Raw genomic sequence first — 21,857 nt, 5'->3', positions numbered from 1 at the left:
AATGAAAACTATGAGATGATAAAGGAAAACTGTGTGAACTGTGTAATCTTTTACGATGCACGATACATTAATATTTTTGTGAAGTAGTAAAATACGGTAAATTTAAAAAAATTAGCTGATTTTTTGAAATCGTGTAATCGTTTAAATTAGTATCCCGTAAATGTTTGGTTGGTTGGTTTCAGCCCTGCTTTAATTCTCAGTCGGGGCTTTCACGGCTTATCGGTTTTTGGATAGCACAGCAAATACGCTTGAACAGTTCTGTAAAGCGCTTCGAGACCAGAGCGAGCGATTCACGCCAGTAAGCTCGGTGACGGAGATCATGTAAAGATATAAAGTTTGCTCCACTCTAACGAGAAAGCACAAAGCTGCTTTGTGTTCAACAACCGCCTGGAGGTTTTCATTGCCAACTTAACGAGCGAGGCCCTTTTTCTCTCTTCCTCTCGCCGCAAGCGCCCACGGCTTTCCGAAAAAGAACCTCGACGCGCTGTTTGGCGAGCTCATTACGTCACCGAATCGCTGTGCGCATGCGCGCGGGCAAGGCTGCGTTGTCGACATACCATCTTTCGTATCTTTCATATTTCGCATACCTGGTAAGCCGAGGCGTCAGATGCAGGACGGAATTTAGGAGAATAAATCGACAATCAAGCATCAAAACGCTGGGAGTAGATGATTGATGTTTTGGGGATAGATTGTGCTTAAGGTAAGTGTTCTTGATTTCGTAGTTTTCCGTCGATTTGTTGCAATTTTGCGCGTTTGAAATGGCGCTAATCCCAGGCCAGGTACGGAGTTATGCAAGGCATGTGTGGTTTGTGATTGAAGCAAGCTCTCGTCAATTCACTTCATTCCTGGTGTTGGACAGACCTGACAGTGTTCTTAGTCAGATAGTATTAAATCTTGCTTGTTTTTAATGTCAAAAATGTACTTGTACAATGTACATGACTTTGGTAACTTGTTAGGGCTTGTGGGTAATTAGTGTAGTATTAGTTTTGATTTCTAAAAGTTTTTTTAAAGTCTTGTGAGTATCAAAAACATTTTTTAGGTTTATTTTAATTTTGTTAGTTTTAAAAAACTTTTTATTTGAAAGTCATTAAAAAGCCTTACATGCTGATAATTTGTCAACAGATTGATTGAGTTTAAAATGTTGCAAGACATGTTTTATTTTGTGTGGTATTGGAAGCTAACAATCTTTTTCAGCTAGTGCATGTATGCGCACTGCTTGATCTGTCCTTAGGCAATTCTTGAAACTTAGTGCTGAAACTAAATCATGTTTCTAAACATTTTGTGGCCTCGCTGTCAGTATACCAATGTTGGCATTACATGAACAATGTAAGTGTGGTTTTTTGTCTTGTATAATATCTCAAAAACAATTAATTATTGTTTTAAAGGACCTTTTTACTTAATGAGTAAAATCAAAGCTGGAAGTTTTTTCACATTACAAATTGTTTTATTTGAATATCACACAGATGCATATAAAATTGTAGTGTTTTGCAACATATACATATGTAGTTTGTATTCTTAGTAACAAAAACAGTCATAAATATTTTAATGGTAGTAAAAACATAATGAACCCTTATATGACAAGGTACAGTTAACAGTAACTAACTAATACACCAGTAAACAGTTTGTGTGCTGTATTTGTATTTAAATTCGGGTTAGTACAAAGTTTTACTGCTTTCTGATTGGCTACAATAGAATGTGAATTTGCAACATAGTTTTCCAACTAATCATAAATGTTGCCAAAACTCAAGTGTTTTCCATTAGTACAGCTTCAACCTTGAAAGTAACCATGGTTTTCTGCTTGTATATGTTGTGTTACTTGTATTTGTTAACTGGTGATTTTATAATGAAAAATTGACAGCATTATGGTTGGTAGGTAATATTTTTCACAAATATATTTATAATTGTTTAAGTTTGTATGCTTGGTTGAGAAGTGCTTCGCTGTGTCTTAATATAGTTATAACCATGTGTGGTTTAGGCTGATCATTTTTTGTTGTAACGCTTTTGACTTGTTCTATTTATTGTGAATTATTATTCTGTTTATTCTGTGCACTATAAACAAAATACAGTTGAATGATTGGTTCTTATTCCTTTAAATAAAAATTGGCTTATATCGGTTTGAGCAGCGAATTTGCCATTTTAAGGAAGTTATTGAAACAAAATTAAGGAAGTAATTCCCATCTCTAGTGCATTTCAAGCATTTTCACACTTTCAGCTGTCCGTTATAAGTTTAATTAGCAAAATTGTTGTATATCACGCTAATCACAAATTTAACAACATGGTAGGGCTAACAATTGCCATTCACAAATCAACTTGTCACAGTGGTACTTGTGTAACATCTGAACATTCCCTAAATACATAACAACACACTAGCCAAAGACAATCTGACCAATTACCATAGGTGCTGAAAGTTAGCATTAGTCCAAAGTGCTAATTGTGTAGGTGGTTTGAAAACGTGCCTTGTCCTGCTGAAAATTTAATGTCCTGCGTGGCGCGCAAGGTTACAACTGCTTGTTATGTGTTTCGTTACCGCTGATATGCCCCTCAATTAACTTCGCTTTTCGCGTGGTGGCACACCCTGGCTTAAGCGTGCTCCAGCGGCAAGAAACGTGTTTTGGCATCCCATTATATCGCTTTGATTGATACCTAAACATGCACATGGTTTAGCTGTTAACTTGCGCCCACACCTGATCAATTCCCTGTGGGTTAGTGTTAAAAACTACGGGGTTAACCTTACGGAAAAAGTGATGAGTATGACATAAAATAAGACCGACATCGAACCAATACATGTATTTAAAAGTTTTTGAGGCTTGCATATAGTGTGGCAAACTTCTTTGAAGTTTTAGCACATGGGCCTTGAAACTCTTCTGTGCTCAGTACTTTTAACAGTTTTGCGAATGCTGAGCCGTAAAACCGTTACTCGGCATTTGCAGGGCCCTGCTACTATCCCATTTTAAAACCAACCCTTCACTGGCTATGTCCTGGTTTCCTGGGTGCAGAAACAGCACGCGATCGACCCGTAACGCAGCGTGTGCCTTTGTCATCGCCCGTCACCCAACCTGGAACTTAAACGGCGAAAGCAAATAGACCTGGCAGGCTTCTTCCAAGTGACGACCTGTATCCGGCCATCACTTGCCACGTCTTTCGTTATTTATTCAACTTTCTCGCATCACCTGTCCTCGCTTCGACACTTAGCCCGGGAGTGTGTTAGCATACGGAAGGGGAGCACTAATTGAATCCGTTTTACTTAGAACTTAGACCGTGTATATGATTCTTGATTTGTAATAACTGTATGTTGTGGTCAAACAGACAAATTTATACCAGGTGCGTTCAATTTTGCGCGCTGCATAGTGTATTAAAAAAGTTTAAAAAACACTTTGATTTTCTTGGTAAAAAAGCCGCAATGTTCGAAATAGGAACGACAACCTCATTTTCACCCTAACACCTTGACACATTTATGCGTCATGTAACTGCTGCACCTGCGTTACGTGTGGGATGTGCAACGATTTTTTTGCACAACAAGCGCCGTAGGTCGTTACCTTGTGGTCGGGTTGAGATTTACACCGATATACAAGGCAAGTTGCCCTTTTAGACCGAGGAAAGACCACAAGACATTGCCAGCGGCAACTTACTTTTAAGCTTTCTCTGTGCCTTGTGTGTGTTAAAGTCACCTCCTTTGGGTGTGAACACGCTTTGATCTTCAGTTTAAAATCGGTTTTGAGGGTTTTGGTTTGTTGTGGGCCCAAAATCGTCCTAGTATCGTGTGCTTTTTGTGGTTAAAATCTATTTATAAATTTCTGCCGTTTGTAGAACTTGACCTGATATTTGTGACTTTCAATATGTTTTCCACGCCCACTGATGAAATAATCAGACCACAGCACTCGCCTACGCCCAGCTGCAAATCCAACGCTGATACAAAACATATCACACTCGGCGTAGAAACCGTTTTATGTGTCTTGTGAACGCAAAGTACCGTGCTATTGCGATAACGCTAACAGTGGTAACTTTATGTCAACGAGGCCACCCCAGCGTTCCCCAGCAAATTATTACGTAATTGAGCAAACAAACATGGCGTCATAGCCCGCAAGGTTACATTGGGTTAGTAAATCAGTTACTAGTGCGCGTAAGATTAGATGAGGAAGCGACTACCAACAAACAGCGACCGATTCCTCGAAGCGTTTCAGCACTCAATAAAACGACCATCTCTCGCTGTTTTACGATGGTCCACGGTTGGTGGTTGTTTGATTAACTGCTGTTAGTCTGTGTGATCCAACAGTGGCAACTTTAAATATGAAATCTGAAGACAATGCATCAATGTTGTCGGCTAATATTTGTTTTTGTCTCATTTTCAACTGACTGCATAGGTTTCTTGTGCAGAATGACCAGTTTAAATAGTTTTTTTTTTGTTTTTTTATAATTTGCTTGAAATTTTTTTTTTAAATATAAATTTGTGAAATATGCAAAAAAAATACCTGCACCTTTCAAAAATTACAGAAATATAAAATTTTGTGTAGGAACCCATCGAAGAGTCCAGATCCCCCAGTTTTAACCTCAGGAAGCCCCACAACCCAGCACAATAACCTCCGCTTCCAACATTCATCTTCAAAGCACCCTGGCCGGGGCCACGGCTGCCGCCAACCCCCCACTTTTGCCATCGGGTGTTGAGAACTCGGCCCCACCTGTACCCCTGTCGGTCACAATTCCACCGGTGTCTTCCACCCCCGGCCTCATGGGGGGGCCGGGCTCCAACTCTGATGGCCCATCACCCAGTGCCGAAGACCCAAAGTAAGGCTTTTTTGTGGCTTTTCTTTTCGTTTGTTGCATTTTTTTCGTGTATAAAAGACAAATACACCAACTTCGGTTAACCTGGACCCGTTTGGACCAAAATTGTCCGAATTACGCGAAGATCCAGATTAACCGATGTTGATTAGCCTTACGACATTAAAAATCATTTGTACCTCGGGAGTTTTGTCCGAATTAGCCGAAGATCCGGATCAACCGAATCCGGTTTAACCAAGGTTTGCTGTCATAGGTTTGTCAAGCTTAAATGTAAATTTTGCAAAATTGAAAAAAAATGTTTGTTGCGCAAAATGGTACCAAAAACTATGCAAAACAGATTGCATTTGTCAAACTAGACACCTAAGATGAATGAATCTAATTTCAGTTTGTCGTTAGGTGTTTAAAAATACTTAAAAGTGGTTGATTGAATAATTATCGATAATGGGCATTTTTGTTCGTGCGTTTATCAGGGAGCAAATTGTTCACAAAACATACATAGGATACATAGTTTTTAAGAACAGGCCCGCGGGCATTCCTTACCTGTCGAAAACCCATTAATACGAGCAAGGTAACTGACTCATCTTTTCCTAATCATCTATGCTTGTAATACCTCGCATAATTGCCGCGTCCGGCCCTGACAATTACCTTTTCGGCCACTTTGGACCGACCGCCTTGCGAAGGGCGGCAACCTTTCACTCAGGAACTTAATGTGTCAGATTTGTGCGGTTTTGTGACGAGAGAGTATTGCGATATATTTGAGCGAACGAGATTTTCATAGCGCATATGGAGCCCTTCTCTTTTCAGGACAGCGGCAGATTGTGTAGTGACAGTAAGGTTATGTTACACTGTGAGGGAGAACGCTTGCTTTGTTATTGACGTTGTGAGAAAGAAGCAAGATTGTGTTGTCATGACACGGTAGTCAGTTTCAACAAAGCTTTTGTTTAATAAGTTTTGAGGTGCAGTAAGAACACAATACTTCAGGGCCTTTTTTGCTGGCAAAATACGATACGAATATGAATAACACTTAGTAAGCGCCATATGTCCTTACAAATTTAGAAAAGTAAAATTATTGTGCATTGTCGAGCAGTACTGGGAGTTAGATCCTAGATTCTATCATTGTTGAGTCGGAGTCGTTGAAATTTTGGCGACTCTTACTTTTAGCCAATTTACTTTGAACAAATTGGCAACACATTGAGTAAAGTCAATTCGAAAAGTTATTAAGTTTATAATATAAACTGACTTCGCAACCTTGTCGTTTAGTAATTACCATTCACAGGACAAAACAAATGATAACAGGCCATTAGCAATGTTGTGAACTTATAAATTAACAATATTTTTGTTTGGCCAATTTAGTCAAAAAACGGCCACGAAATGCGCAAGGGTGACGTAAATGCTTTGTTTTTGTTTGAAAGTGGTGTGGAAAATTTTAAACCATTACGTCAATCAGACTCCAAAACTCTGTTGTTTGGTATTTACCATCTACAGGACAAAAAAAATGGTATCCTCGCGGAGACCACAAGCGGAAGGTTTTAGTTTCGCGGTTCCCTTGGCAGTATTCTGTTCCGCTGTTTGGATAGCGCGGAAAATCTGAGCGTCAAATCATATAAACTGCCTCAAACCGTAACCTAATTACATGACCATTATAATTGGATCCCTACGAGCAACCAAACGTAACCTGAGCTCCTCGATAGCTGGACTCGCGATCCACTTGTTTAGCCCCGTGTTCTGCAGCCGCAAAATGGCTAAACGACGCGCTACCTTATATCCTTTGTGTAATCTCCACCTAGTATCAAGTGTCCGTATTACACCAACTCGCCCAACGCGTTACTTCTATTTGTGGATGATGTTGTTACCATTAAAACCCGATTAACGTTAGCCGCAAATTGTGATCATTCTTTAACCCTTTGTTTCCAGTCGTGTTGTTGATGTTTGTTGGGCGCAATCCCTACCATTGATATGTTTGTTAATAGGCTTGTTGCGGTCTTAGAGAATAAGCTAGCGTTATAGGCTTACGGCGTAGCAGTGAAACGACGTTTTGGGACAATGTGCCCTCCCTAGGGACGAGCCGATTTTGGAAATCGCTTCCACCAGACAGATTTTATTAAAAGGCCAAGGGCGCGTCTGCCCTCAGACTAGATTTAAGCTTACTTGCAGCAGAGAGTTCGAACTAAAACGGTTCCACATAAGCAGATGCCGAATAATCGTTACGTTTTAAAGTGAGAGATATTGTTTTCGTTGTAAAACTGCAAGTGTCAGTTTTGTTGGTTGTGATATTTTAATCTGTCCGACTCATTAAGCAGGCAAAACAGGTTTAAGGCTACAAAATTTCACCGGTTACTATTTTACTCAGGAGAAATTTGTAGTTGTGTTGAAATCGTTTATGAATTGAAAATTAAACTTGCTGCAAGAGAGATGAGGGATTTTATTACGAGTCCCGGTTCGTCGGGATCTTTCTGTCAGACTCCAAGTCCAACCGCTGAAGAACCAAAGCCCCACTTCAACTTTCTGGGCCCACAATATTGCGGGTATGCGATATATGTAATCATGTCGAAACAACATCTTTTTGCGGGATTAGGGATTTCCAACAACAAGCCATTATAGAATGCCGTTTAAGAGTAGACGGTTTCTTTTCTCATACACCGTGTAAAGATAAGGCTTTTTACTTGCTTTAAACATGATGTAAACTAGTAATGGGACGAAGTTTCGGTTGGCCTAAACCAGATGTGCACAACCTTTTCGCTATGACGGCCGCGCCACAGATCCTTATTTCACCATGACCGCTAAGTGTATGTAAAAAATAGGCTTAAATAATACATATATACCATCTAATCTAATAGCTACTGAAGCGTTTATATTAATTTTTAAGTTGGTGCACAGAATGAACTGAATGTTTTGAGGATCAGTCGTAAGTGTTTATGACGTCATCATCAATATTGTGACGCTAGTGGTGCCTGTTTTTTTCGCATTGTTTGTACACAATGGACGTACAAAAGTCTGACGGATATGGCTCTTTCCACCCCACAAAATCTATTTACAGCAGTTTTGAAATCTATTTAGTAGAAAGTTTTATCTACGTCACGGCCGCCAGTACATATATTTTAATATACATGTTCACGACCGCATAAAGTCGTCTCTGTGGCCGCACATTGTGCACCCCTGGCCTGAACGTTTCGACCGAAAATAGTCTTTTTAAAAAACGTTTTGGCCGAAAATAGGCAAATTTGGCCTCTCGGCCCGAAACCTTTTGAGGCAGGTTCGGTACATCATTTATACCGGGGGTTCCCAACCTTTTTACGATCTCGTACCACTTGGACGCTCTGTACTGCCACGCGTACCACTTCCTGCAGAACAACTAATTTGATCGAATCAAACGCTATTTGTAGCTTAAGCTATAAAACAGTATCTATCAAGAGCAATCATTTGACAAAATTAACGCCCACTGTCCCACAGCGTTGCACGGCTTTTCAAAGCAACTGTGCTTCTTGTTAAAAATTGACATGACCTGTATTTTGAAGATCGTAATGATACGAAACAACAGGAATAGTTACGTAACAGTAACAATAGGGATCAGGAAAAAAATTGTAAACAAAACCAGATAAACAAAATATAAAGTTGTGAATCCAGGTTTTTGTGAAAAAACGGAAGCTACTCGCGTACCACTTGAAAAACCTTCGCGTACCACCGGTTGGGAACCCCTGATTTATACAAACCATTGCCTCGCGACAACCACAAAAACACAGACAACCGAGGGAGTGTTATATAACCGTTTACTTCGGCTCCAAGCCTGTTTGGTGACGATTCGATACGCTCCCGTTTATGTAAGATCTAATCTCCACAGCATTGCAAATCGTGCGAGATTTTGTGTTGATAGGTTAGTTTGCAAAACGTCGTTAATTTCGTCACCATAGGGAACATGGTGTTAGAATTAAAAAGAAACGTTTATTTTATTGCTTTACATAAACGTATTGCTTCTAACCAAAGTAGCTAGAGTTTGATGTAAAGAAAACAATTTAGAAGAATCTCTTTATACAACAACGTGTTATGTTTTTGGATTCCCTAACTAAATTTAATTTAGTGCAAACTATAAAAAAGATGTTTTGCATTTATTTTCCTACGTTCTAAAGTCGTTTCATAGGACATTTAGCGGCACCTCGTAAAAACAGCCACCTTATAAAATCAAACTAGCTTAACGCACTTGTTTGCAACACAAGTCAGTCCACAAGCAAACCTCGTATTGTTTGCTTATGTAGCAATAACAAAGTACATCACATCACCTCCCAATCAGATTCCCAGCTGGTGGGCCACAGTCAAAGCACGACGGGCTGTACAACACATAACGGTGGTCCTGTAAACTTATCATCGCTTGTCTTTCACAATCCAAGTTCGTGCAATTATTTTGAGTCGGTTTTCAATTCGCTTGTGTTTATTGCAGCGGGCAGAAGGGAGAGGTTGGTGACAACGAGGCGGAAGGAGTTTGGAGCCCCGATATTGAGCAGAGCTTTCACGAGGCTCTCGCAATTTATCCTCCATGCGGCCGACGGAAGATTATCCTCTCCGACGAAGGAAAGATGTATGGTAAGTTACACAGTTTTTGTTTTACCTTTGAGAAAATTTCGTACAAATAATGCCGACATTTTATTATGTGCAAATTATTACGTTGAAACCTGGACGGTTTATTGTACAAAAAAGCTACAAATGCAATTATAGTGCAGATTCTGACAGTAAGTGCAAATGCCTTTTTTGTCTGCATACATCTGACGGGGTCCCAATGTTTTTCTTGATACCACGAATTTCTTGTGTAGGTACATATATTGGATTCAAAGATTCTCATTCGAAAGGCTTTTTAAAGTTTAATATAGTTTTCGAAACATGATAACATAACATGTTCGGTTATTGTGTCGAATTTCGTGTTTGTTTGTGGCATCATGTTACAAGAAGCACCTTGTTTGCCCAGCGTTTGTATGTTGTCAAATTTCCTCGCCTCTGGATAAAAGGACTCCCACGGTTGTTGCACGGTCACGTTTTTTTTACCGAAACAAACCGAACTATTTTTATAGCATTTCGTCATTTTGTAGTACTTGGAAATCGTAAAGGGGAAAATCTTTCTAAAATTTTGAAAGAGCAGCTAATATTTCCACGTCTTGGACTCTTGGGGATCGCTGTCTAAAACTGCATTTTTCAACAGTGGTGTTTAGTAGGACTTGGAAATCGTAAAGGGGGTAATCTTCTATAGATTTTTTTAGACTTTTGTATCACTTGGTGTTCAGCAGCTCAAATTTCTACGCCTTGGGGGCCGCTGTTAAGACTGTATTTTGCAACAGGGCTATTTAATGCAGCCCCTATATTTTGTGCCAAAATACATTCTGTTATATCTCCCAAAATACCCTAGCTTTGCAATTCCCCGTTTTGCACCCACCAAGCATAACCGGGCACCCATAAGCTCATCAACAGCGAAACCTAACGAAGCTCTCGAGTGTGTCGATACTTTCGCATCCCACCGACGATCTGTCGGCAGTGTGCTTCAGTGCACCGTGACCCAAGATTGGTTTCCGCTCCGCCGGGCCACGAACTGCTCGCCACTACCGCACCTCCCTTTCCCTTTGTAACAAGCCTTTTTTCCCTCGCAAGCTGAGCTGATACGCTCGGTGCTGGCTGGTTGCCCGTCGCTTTACGCGCTAATCTTGCTTGTCGACGGGCAATTATACACCACGGGGGATCGAAGTTTGAGACGCGGCCAAGGCCTCTAATATCTTCCGAATTGTGAACGCCACTCCTATATGCTCTGTGAACTTAATATTGCCCTCGTTTGCCATTTCTAATTCTACAAATGTTACTCCCAGGAGCGGACAAAATTTTTCTTAAAAGGCCGTGTATTATCAAGGATATGTACAGATTTTCTGAAAACGTGCAAATTTGGTAAATGTTATTGCTCTACATTCCTGAAACAAAGACTTTTCTTAAGCAGTTTTTAAGGAAGCAATCTGCCCCAAAATTTTTTTAAAAATTAGCCCCGATTTTTAAAATTCCTAATCCTGTGAAAGGCTGTATTTTATTGACACTCCGGTATACCAACAAAGTATGCAATATTTTTATTTGTTGACATATAATTTACCCCTGCTCTCAAACAATGATTTGAAACGACATGACGATCTGTAGGTTTAGTGACCCTACTTAACGCCCAAAACACCTCTTCAGCGAATGTTCCCAAAACGCAACAGTGTTTCTATATTTTGTGACAACACTTCCTTTCCGGAGTGCCCAGGCACAGATCATCCTGTCCAAACTCCCTTTATTCGGTGAAGCTTCATTGCACCACAACAATTGAATCGCTATTCTCAATTCATTTGAATCCCGCGGCGGTCGTTACGTTGAACTTGGCCGTTCTGCTGACTTCGGACTTACGCCTCCCGCAGTGAACACCTGCAAACGATAACGACACACCCGTTGTGATGCAACGCCATAATGACCTTTTGTGTCGCAATAAACGCCGGAGACGCTGCTGCCCGCTCACTGAACGTTAAGGTTAACTCTTTACCGCTCTTTGTCTATCATCACGTGAAGGATTTATGCGTGCAGATGTGAATTTCTGGAAGAGCTTGAGTCGTCCGAAATGTCAACGTGCCCTTGTAAAAGTACAAAGATTTTGCTTGGCGTTGAGTTTTTCATTATATCTGCTTGTTCTAAGCATGTCTGACGACTGATTCAATTGTTGCACCATCGTACATGTGTGCAACATGTCTTTATGTACCGCAAAATGCACTCAAAAATCCATTTTTGTTGGATAAATGTGCTAACGTTAATGATATCTTTTCCAAAGTAAAAAAACAAACACTTTGTAACAATCAATTACCACGTAAAGGTTTTTAAAACGAGCCGTTGCTTTCATCAGTAAAATCACTTTCCAAACAGCTTTTTGCTTTCCAAACGGGACAAGGCCAATTTAGCATGAAAAGCAGCCCCTCCTTATCCACTTTTTATTGTAGTCCAAATTTCATCGGGAAGAGTCGCGATTTTCGGGGTCAGCGCCCCACCTGCCCCCATAACCCTGCTAATGTGCGCGAACCTCTTCAGAGACTGGGGTTTGTTTTCATTTCCCGTCGTGAGCTGAAACCATTATTTCCAAGGGCCTCTTTTTGGGTGTGAAAAGACGGTGACAGATTTTTTCGAACCAAGCGTATCGTTGTATCGGTTGTGCTGGCGAAAGTCGCGACAATGCTGCTATAGTTGGGAAAATAGATAAAATAAAGTTTGGACTGCCTGTGTTTTGTATCCATTGGTATTGTTTTTGATCCATACTTTTCTTTTTTCTACATCTGACAAGGGTTTGCTTCACCAGTTTGGCGAATAAAGAGTGCTTGAAACTCTATCAAATTTACAAAGGTGGTTATTAGTTATCTATAGTTGATTCTTCCAAAGTCGGACCCCAATTGATCAAAGGTTTCACTCGTAGGCCCCCAAATTGTGAAAATTATAAACCGACAGGACCTCAATACATGACCCAGGAGTATCGCACATTGTTCGTTGGTGCATTGCAAATTTATTTCAGTTTCCGTTTTTGCAAGGAAGCGAGGTTACACCCTTAAGAATGCATGCAAAAATGATGCTAAGCACCTAAATGTACACCAGTTTGCGATTTTTTCCTGTGTTTTGATTTCGGCAATTTAACGTCCCTCTCCCTGTCACATGCATAAAGTGCCATACCACCGTTGCTTGTACCCATTACCCGTTTATCGCGACAACACGAGTTAAGTCAATCCGTCCTACCGTTGCTTTTAACACTTATCCATTGCTGGGGCTTTGCAGCATCGTTAAAGCAGGTTTGTATCACGTTTCTTCGTCACCTGCCGCCCTCTTGACGCTCGAGCGATGATTTTGCTTGGGTTAATGTGTTTCTCCGTTCAGCCGTCAAAGCAAATACACGAACCTACTTTGCTACCTACTGCTAATGGGAGCCGTCCTTGCACAATTGTCGTCCCATACCGACTAGTAATGAATGTTACGGACCGGTTGGGTTCAGATTTAATGTACATTTGCAACATATTATTTGTTGTGGAAAATTGTTTAAAAACAAATACAGAGACGGCGTTAGTGGCTTTCATATTGCTCTTGGCTCCCATCTAGTGTTTGACACCAAATTGGTTTAGTATCTGAGAACAATAGGCAAAAACATCTTGTGCCAGGCATACATATACAATTGCCATGTTGTTAGGCTTTTATATGCAATTGCTATACTGTTAGGCTTTAAACCTGCTGTGCTGTTATGTTTGTGCAGGGTGGTGTTTTGGCTTGGTTACAATAGATTATGTCATAAGTTTTCTGTCTGAAGTGTGACCACTGACATGAACCATTCATCACAAAGTGATAATACTTATCTTTGTACTTTTTATCTTGGTTTGCTGATGTCATATGACAAGTGTCATGCTTTTCAAGTGGCTTCCGCTTTGGTTGTTTTTATGAAACAGAGTAGTTCCAAAAGACAATGTTATCTATTCAGCAAAGTAAAATAACAACTTTGGTTCTAATTACATTTTCCACTACCAATTTTGTATTTGCTAAATAGATTCATTTTGGAGAGAACTGTAAATACAGTACAAAAAGATCAAAATTATGTTGTCTACTTGCATTTTTGTATGCTTCTGTATTTAGTTTCTTATAGTTGAATGGATGTTGATAGTTTAAAATTTGTGAGCTGATGGGATCTCTGTATGTATTCTGCTGTCTAATTGGTTTGACAGGATGATCTCTCAATAAGCTGTTTAACTGGCACATTTCCAATCTCTACCATTTAAAACATTGATACACTTAATTACAAGTTACAACACCTCATCTGTCACCTAATCCACCCAAGTCTTGTTAATAATTAATGTGAGCACACACCTTTTAAGTGTGGTGTTTGTTTATTTATGCTGTTGTGTGTTTTGTGGTGCAAGTGTGGTTCACCTTTAAATATTTATTATTGCACAATTACCCTTGATCACTAAAAAGCTTAGAATTAAAAATTTAAAAATGTGATGCAAATCTGCATTTGGAATATTCTGTTTAACAAATGATGTTTAATGTAAGTTGGGCTATTGTTAGCCATTCAGTTTTTCATTGGATTATTTGTATGAATTTGAATAGGTGTCTAAGCTTTTTAATGACACTTGAAACCTTGTTACAACTTAATATGACTGATACTTGACCACTTATGCCCAATACTAAAGTGATACAAGTATCAACTTATCAACAAACAACACTTAAAAATCACAATCATCCTAAAACTTGAGCAATAAAATGTTCCTTACTTTGTATGGTTTTGAATTCTGCTTTAGGTTTTTTATTTTTCCGCTGAATTATAGTTTTGAGACATTGTATGCAAATATAACTTGCGGATGATTTGCATAATATCCATATCAGTAGAAATTTCCAGTGACTAAGTAGCAATCAATAATTTCAAGGCAAATTATAATTGAACAACTGAACTTTTGTTTCTAACCATGCAGATGTTAATAAAACCTTATTGTTTCTCAGGGCGAAATGAACTTATTGCAAGATACATCAAACTTCGAACTGGAAAGACCAGGACAAGAAAACAGGTACTTATAAGTTCCTAAGTTAAAATTGTCAAAATATTTCATAGAATTCATTGTGATATTTCTATGGCATGAAATTAATGAACACAATTTTTCCTCAGGTCTCCAGCCATATTCAGGTTCTAGCCAGAAGGAAATCAAGAGAAATGCAATCTCAATTTAAGGTTTGTTGCATTGGAGTATTATGACCGCTCAAACTCTACCAAAGTCAGCCACAACTGATCAACCATTATAAAACAATCCCTCTTTCAAAAACCACCAGTCATGTATTGCACTAAAATCTTCAAGTTTGGCGTTATGTAATCTTGAACTTGGTGAAATTGTTGTCTGTTGCTCATCTCGCGCTTAAGGTTTCACGGGTCGCTGCGTAAAGGTCACATGATGCCTTTCGAAAGCGCTGAAGCGTAACGAGCGCGCGGGTTTTCCCACAGAAAATTGAAAATTTTCGCAAGGCTCTATTTTTGTCCGGAAAGCCTTTTTTGTTTGTTTCTGCCTCCGAATGTGACGCAATGGCTGTTTACTACAAATAGCGCTTTCCTTATTTCTGTTTAATACCCGAAAACATGTCTTTGTTAAATCAACTTTGAAAAAGGTTATGACTGCAGATTTACAGCCGCATGAGTTTCTTCCCGCTGATTAGAAATTTCAATTAAAAAGGGCAACCGAAGACGGATCTGGCTAAAGTTTGCAAAAAAAACGAATTTAATTTCGTATTGATTGCACCTGGCCACTTTGTGTTGTAATTTTGCTAGGTGTCGTGCTTAAAAAATGGGTCAGACCAGGTTAGAGTCCCAATTTTGGCCTACTCACTACTCTGTCATATGTAGGAAATTTTACCTAGGTGGGCTATATGGCGTTGGGTGGCCTTGTTGTGATTCAAAGTCGGTAAAGCATGGCTAGGCCAATGTGGGTTTCGTTGATTTTTGTCACGCCCAGAGACACATACATACAAGGCTTTGCGGTACATTTGACCCAAGCGTCCGCGTACATTTGACTGAAAGAGGAACCAAAAGACAAGTACACTACAAACAATGCTGATGTAATCGATAAGCTGCAAACTGCGGGTTTTCGTGGACTTGCGAACCCACCCACGAATATTTTGTTTACTCAGAATGGCACAACTGTGACACGTTTCAGTCTCTAAACTACTTATACTGATCCATCGTTAAAACAGTTAAATAAAGTTGACTATTATAGTAAACCTGAGTGTATGTCACCTAAAGAAAAAAAACAATATTGTCTGTAAGACACAATTGCAGACTCAAAAAGGCCATAATATTGGACCAACCTGTTGCCGAAGATAATGGGAAGAAAAATCCCAAAATTAAACTTTAAAATTGTTTTTTTTTTTCACAATGACCTATGCCAAAGATGCAGTTTAGTCGTAGCTGATGAGATTCAAAGCTAGTTCAAAATCCGTTGGACATAACGCCCAACCTATACTGAAACCACACTTAACCATAGTTTCAATACGCGTCAAATACGGCACAAAATTAAGCAATAAACACAGCCTAACTTTCAATTTGAACCCACGCTAATCTCTGCACCAGCAATGATCATGGCTGGTTTACGCCTACGCGTGGTTAAAATGAGGAATTCACATTCCTTTCCACCTAAAGTATTCCAAGTATTCAATACAATGTCTTTGGGCATGTTGATCTATGGATTCATGTAAAAATTTTGGAGGGTAGTTTATGCAGTGTTGATTGAGCTTTTACCACATATAAACTATGCTCTCTACTTATATGCGTTGTTTTTCTGTCTGCTTTATATGGGAGTGTACGACTAATGTAGACGATTTTTCCAGCTGGTTTATGTATAAGATAATGCTACAAGCTTTGTTTAATTGCACAAGTCAAGATAACCTTTTTCGGGTTTTGAAACATATAATATGTGTCGATTAGTTTATTTTGGCCATTGTAACTGACAAAACTCGATAGCCCCACCTGGTGGTTTATTTTTTAACAATACCAAACTCTGAACGATTGTATGATCCTTGAAGCTTTAGCCACAATTTAGGTTCCTTTCCCCTGTTCTGCACATTCATGACTTCCTAAAGTTAATGAACATGTACATCTGCTTGAGGGCCAAACTTTTTTGCTGACAGAAAGTCTCCTGCAATAAATTTTTTATACTTCAGAAAAAACTTTGCAATCAAATAGGAATTAATTTTTTTATGAACAAAACTGTTTTACAATAGTATGTGTCATAAACGCACTGCCAATTTCGCCTACGTATACAAACACCAATGTACCCATGTGACTGTTGTTTGGGTTACACCTAGGTTGAAGAGCATTATTTTAACGGACAGTAGTATTTGCCGCAGGACCAGGCTACAAAGGACAAGGTGCTACAAAGTATGGCTTCAATGTCGTCTGCTCAGATCGTATCAGCCGGTGTTCTGCAAAACAATCACATGGACATCAATCAGGGAATCAGACAAACTTATCCCAAACCCTCGGTAAGTAGCAGCCCAATAAACTTATGACCCTGGACTAAAGCTGTTTAAATAAGACGAGATTGAAATTCCTTATCGAAATATAATTGATTTAGATGTGTATGCTGGTTTTAGCTGTTATTTTGTAAGTGTTATATTTCTTTATTTTTGCATAGGTGGCCATGAAAACAAATGTTTGTAACCGTTTTAAGTATATAACCTTTTTGTTTTGTTTTTTTCCAGTTGTGGAGCGGTTTGGTGGGACAACCTGACCCAGAGTAAGTGATTTTTTTCTTGTGCAGTTAGCTAGTACAATATGAGACCCGTTAAAAGATTTGGAAAAAGTATAATATAAACTTTAAAAAAAACTGCCAAAACAAGTCAATAAAATGTATCTCTAAAATTGCAATTTTTTGAAAAAAATGGTATTTTTGCCAAAATGTTGTTTTCCATTTTATGTTCCTTAAAAATTTACACCACTTGCATTGTCTGATTACATTGTAAAATTTTCAATCCATCATGTTCAAAAAATGACTTATACTTTAATTTACAGCATTAAACCCTTCAACAATCCCCCTTTCGCCCTCCCTGGCCAGTCCGGTTTGGGTGGGGCCATGCAGGCCGCAAACTTAAACGCTGTGGCGTCGAGGACCGGTCCTGCTGTTCCTGCTACGAGTGCCGGTAAGCTTTGAATTGCACAAAAAAAATTCCACCTAAATTCATATGAAATACATAAAAACACAGAGTTGTAAGTCGCGCCGGGTTTGGGCTTGAGGTTTGCGCCTAACTTTACAATTGGCACCATTTTTGCCTCATTTTCAACAGATTTTGGGCCTGATTCGGACTTTGTGTTTTTTTTTGTAAAAAAGGGTTTGGGTCGGGTTTTAAGCTTGTCATTCTCGGTTCTGGACCCAATTTTGACTCTAATCCAACAACGTAGGGCTTTTACCTTTTAACAATTGGCTTCTTTTTTTAGGTTTTAACCAGAACGCGAACGTTGGTCCACCGTGGGAAAACCGACAGATCGCCAGCCAAAAACTCCGTCTTATCGATTTTTCAGCATTCCTCGAGCAACAAACCTCCGAAATGGACAATGTGAGTTTAAACTTTTCAGTTGCTATGTTGCAATATTATATAATACCAGGGTTTCCGAAATTTGACCCCGGAAAATTTTCCAATTTATGAAACAAATTGTATTATGTAAAAGCTTGCCGAAAACCATGATAAAGCGAGTACACTTTTTATTTAATCAACATGCAGGCTCCTGTCGTGGGTTGGTATCCCACCGCAGGCTAGATTTCTCGAGACAACCCTTACCATATTTGGGAATGCTTTGTGAACGGCTGATTCAGTATGACGCCTTTAATAGGCCTGGCGTACTATGATTTTAAAGTTTCAACTTGTATATATTGTCATGGGTATTCGTTTTTTTCATTTTCAGTATTCGAAGCACTTGTTTGTCCATATCAACCAAAGCAACCCGTCCTACAACGACCCGATGTTAGAGTCGGTTGACATCAGGCAAATCTACGACAAGTTTCCCGAGTCCAAGGGTGGATTGCGTGATTTATTCGAGAACGGACCCAAGGACTCATTTTTCCTCGTCAAATTCTGGGTAAGCTCTTCATTTACCTGTTTGTTCCCTGCAAGTTGCTTCGACTTTCTCCTATCTTGAGCAAATGATTTGATAAATGTCTGTTAAGTTTTCTCGTGTTCTGATCTTAACCTTGTTTACACTATAACACCGTTATTTTTTGTTTCGGATTATCCTTAAAACAAAACAGTTGGAATGTTTACATAAAAAAGCTCATTTTTAGCTCACTGAAGCCAGCACTTCAATGTTGTTGCATTTCTGCGGCTGCGCTGAGCACGGTGCTTTTTTTCGTGAAAAATTTCTTATTAAACGTATCATCTTGCTACAATAAACAAATATACCTTTTTATCACATTCTTATGCAACTATAGCATCTGCATTGCTAGTATTAGGCAATTTGTCATTTGCATCCAATATACACATTTAGGGGTAGTTTTTGTCGTTTATCACTTTACAGCAGTAGTTCTCAAACTGTGCGTCGCGACGCCCTGGTGCGTCGTTTCAATTTTCCAAGGGCGTCGCTGGATAGTTCCGTTTCGTGGCTTTTTGTGGTTGTATCAATAAACACAACTTCAATAATAAGTTTCCTAACTAACTTTTATTTGCTGGTGCGTCGCAAGCCCAGAAAACTTTTCCAGAGGCGTCGCAACAAAAAAAGTTTGAGAACCACTGCTTTACAGGATTTTGCATGTAATAAACATTTTTGTTTCATAACATTTTGCCATTATTTTATCGCCAGACTGTTAACCATTGATTTACATTTTCAGGCCGACCTTAACGTTAACATCACCGACGATGCTGCTGGATTTTATGCCGTGACAAGTCAATATGAGAGTGCCGAGAATATGTCCATCACGTGTTCAACTAAAGTTTGTTCGTTTGGCAAACAAGTTGTAGAAAAAGTCGAGGTGTGTTAAAATCTGTTTTTCTTGTGGATTGTATTTAAATAGGGAACTGATGATTTTAATTCGGCGAAATATATATACTTTAAATTGATTTGATTCTGTTTTAACTAAGGATTTATCGTCCATTGGTTTTATTGTTGAATCGTGAATTTTATTTTAATTTGTTGTACTTCAATCATAAAGAAAAAAAAACTGCTTTAATCATAATGAAAATGATACTAAAATTTTTCATTGCGTTTATTTTTACCCGTACACATTGTTTATTAAATATACACATTGTACATTTTTACCCATACACAATGCACTGTGTACATTAAAACCTAAGGCCAGTATTTTCATATTACCACTGGGTGGCGGTATTTAATATTTTGTATCTCTATTTTAAGACTGTTTTCCTATTATTTTTACAGACTGAATACGCGAGATTGGAGAATGACCATTACACGTATCGTATTCACCGCTCGCCCATGTGCGAATATATGATCAACTTTATACTAAAACTAAAACATCTGCCTGAGAAATATATGATGAACAGTGTGCTAGAAAACTTTACAATATTACAGGTAAATTCACATTTTCTTCAAAAACATGTAAATTCGACTTAACAATTTGCTCCTCTCAAATAAGACTTAAAAATTATGGACCCCGAGCCCTGAATGGGGGTATATATATTAACTTATGGGGAATATATTAACGTTTCAAAATAGGTTGTAGTGTATGTGCAATTACAATAAGTCCTAAGCCACCCCTTTAGTTAATTACTCAAATACCAATTTTTGGTCTTCTCAATAGGCCTTTGGAACATGAGTTTCTCATAGTAAAACTGCCCAAAGAGCTAGAATTGTTAACGATAAACTTTTACTTAAAATTTTGCATTATAGTAGCATTTACTGTGCGGACTAAGTAAGATGGAAATATTTAGTTAAAATAGAACGCTTTTTATCCCATGTTGCACAGAATAAGTAATTTGGTTCTAAGATTCAGTATGGTGCCTTCAATGGGTCTGGCGTACTGGGATTGGTTCTTAAGCATTATTTTTTACACACAGGTGATATCCAACCGGGACACACAAGAGACTCTTCTTTGTCTCGCTTTTGTATTCGAAGTCTCAACGTCAGAGCATGGCGCGCAACATCACATGTACAAGCTGGTCAACGACTAATCGCTTAACCAACCCTCGCTGCTCCTATGTTAACTATCGATGTGCGTCAGCGGGCCCGAAACGACCGCTAGGTGGCACAACATGTACAGAAAGTCTTGCAAAAGAATTCGTCTATGGCCAGAACGTTTTGCTATTTTTTTAACTCTTTCGCCAAGGCGTGAAGCTCTATTATCGAATCGCGTGCCGTAACTATCTTTGCCGCCATTGTTATTGCATTGTGACGTCACTTTTAACCCCCCGCGCGGCCCCAAGGTTGTCTACTTTTTCTACGTCGTCGCTGTTGTCGCATTTTATGAGGAATTTTTTCCGACTTTTTAAAGCCACGATTCTATACCTCCACAATCACGTGATTTGTGCTCAGCCAAGCGTGCCTTGTACTCGACAGTAACGTTGGAAAATTATTTTGCCTCATTAAATAGTTTTAGGTCCTATTTTAGTCTAAAGCTTTTGCTGGAAACAGGATATCAGATGCCATATGTTAAACTTCAATATAGCCACTAAGCCGTTTGTAGAGTTTTGCTACAATTTTTGTTTTGAATTCTCGACACCAAATTTCAGTCCTTAAGTTTCTGCGCAAAGCACTACAACATGTCAAGTGATATTTTTGGTTTCAATTTTCGCGTTTTTTCTTATTTTTACCCCAATCCCAAAGCAAAGTTATCACACCAAGAGCATAGGCTTGTGCAGGGAGCAATTTAGAAATATTTGAAATAGATAATTCTCTCTTTCATAGCAATAACGTAGACATTTTAAAAGGATGAGCAAAAGGACAACTCCCTATTGAAATGCCCTATTTACGCCCTTGTATACATTTTCAACCATCTCTTTGTGTTTTATACATATATATACATACATATGCAATCATAGCGCTATTTCGAGGTGCCTGACGTCACAGTAAGCACTTCGTTGTTGTCATGGTAACGATCAATCCTCGCGGACAGCCGTGGTTTGACAACTCTCCATTTTTTCGCTTTTTGCGTTTTAATGGCGCCGTTTTTATTGCTGTTGTTCCAGAAGTTTCTTGTCTGTCTTGTATGACGTTGGTGCTCGACGAATTTGTAGGGAATTCCCGCCCTAAAAAATGTAAATTTCTTTCGTCGAAGTTTTTTTGCGCGCGTTTATCGACACATTTTTAAGTTTCATTTTTTATTGTATTATTATTTTTTCGTCCCGTGCTCGCTTCTATCGTTTTTAACTAGTGCACAGGGCGACGTCTAGCGGCGTTTGTCCTCTTCGTGTTTAAACGATCATCGATATTACCAAATGACAAGCTATGACATACTTGCGTAGTGATTAACAGATTTGAAGTTAGCATAAAAGACATCCAAAATCAGGCAAAGTTTTCACTTTTAGCTGTTCAAAAATCCGGTTAAAGGTTAGAATACAATTTTACTTTTTCTAAACGAGGCAAA

At 38.9% G+C, this 21,857-nt stretch overlaps 1 protein-coding gene across 4 annotated transcripts; it reads left to right on the top strand.

Moving 5' to 3' along the window:
- Positions 1–267: 267 nt before the first annotated feature.
- LOC145237623 (transcriptional enhancer factor TEF-3-like) lies at positions 268–21,726 on the top strand. 4 transcript variants are annotated; one of them, XM_080100562.1, is made up of 13 exons: positions 268–700; positions 4,512–4,782; positions 9,209–9,351; positions 14,287–14,351; positions 14,450–14,512; positions 16,663–16,809; positions 17,029–17,063; positions 17,339–17,466; positions 17,762–17,880; positions 18,227–18,400; positions 19,146–19,286; positions 19,694–19,846; positions 20,332–21,726. In XM_080100562.1, exons 2-13 carry the CDS (start codon positions 4,727–4,729, stop codon positions 20,443–20,445), a joined length of 1,338 nt encoding a protein of 445 aa, XP_079956688.1. In that variant the 5' UTR covers positions 268–700; positions 4,512–4,726; the 3' UTR covers positions 20,446–21,726. The 4 variants fall into 4 exon arrangements, with proteins under 4 accessions (XP_079956688.1, XP_079956689.1, XP_079956687.1 ...); XM_080100563.1 differs by lacking the exon at positions 268–700 and having other exon boundaries at positions 4,663–4,782; positions 16,675–16,809; XM_080100561.1 differs by lacking the exons at positions 268–700; positions 4,512–4,782 and adding an exon at positions 7,144–7,301 and having other exon boundaries at positions 16,675–16,809.
- Positions 21,727–21,857: the final 131 nt, after the last annotated feature.

Source organism: Phallusia mammillata, chromosome 7 (assembly GCF_965637545.1).
Source record: "Phallusia mammillata chromosome 7, kaPhaMamm4.hap1.1, whole genome shotgun sequence".
Lineage (NCBI taxonomy): Eukaryota > Metazoa > Chordata > Ascidiacea > Phlebobranchia > Ascidiidae > Phallusia > Phallusia mammillata.
The sequence above is the reverse complement of the archived record's forward strand: the minus strand, read 5'-3'. Positions and strand labels throughout refer to the sequence as shown.

Bases quoted from the DNA above. Each gene is read 5' to 3' on its own strand.
- LOC145237623 (XM_080100560.1), top strand. From the start codon at position 7,189: ATGAGGGATTTTATTACGAGTCCCGGTTCGTCGGGATCTTTCTGTCAG. The intron at 17,064-17,338 runs GTAAGTGATTTT...TTTAATTTACAG, and splicing joins GTGGGACAACCTGACCCAGA to CATTAAACCCTTCAACAATC. The intron at 19,847-20,331 runs GTAAATTCACAT...TTTTACACACAG, and splicing joins AAAACTTTACAATATTACAG to GTGATATCCAACCGGGACAC.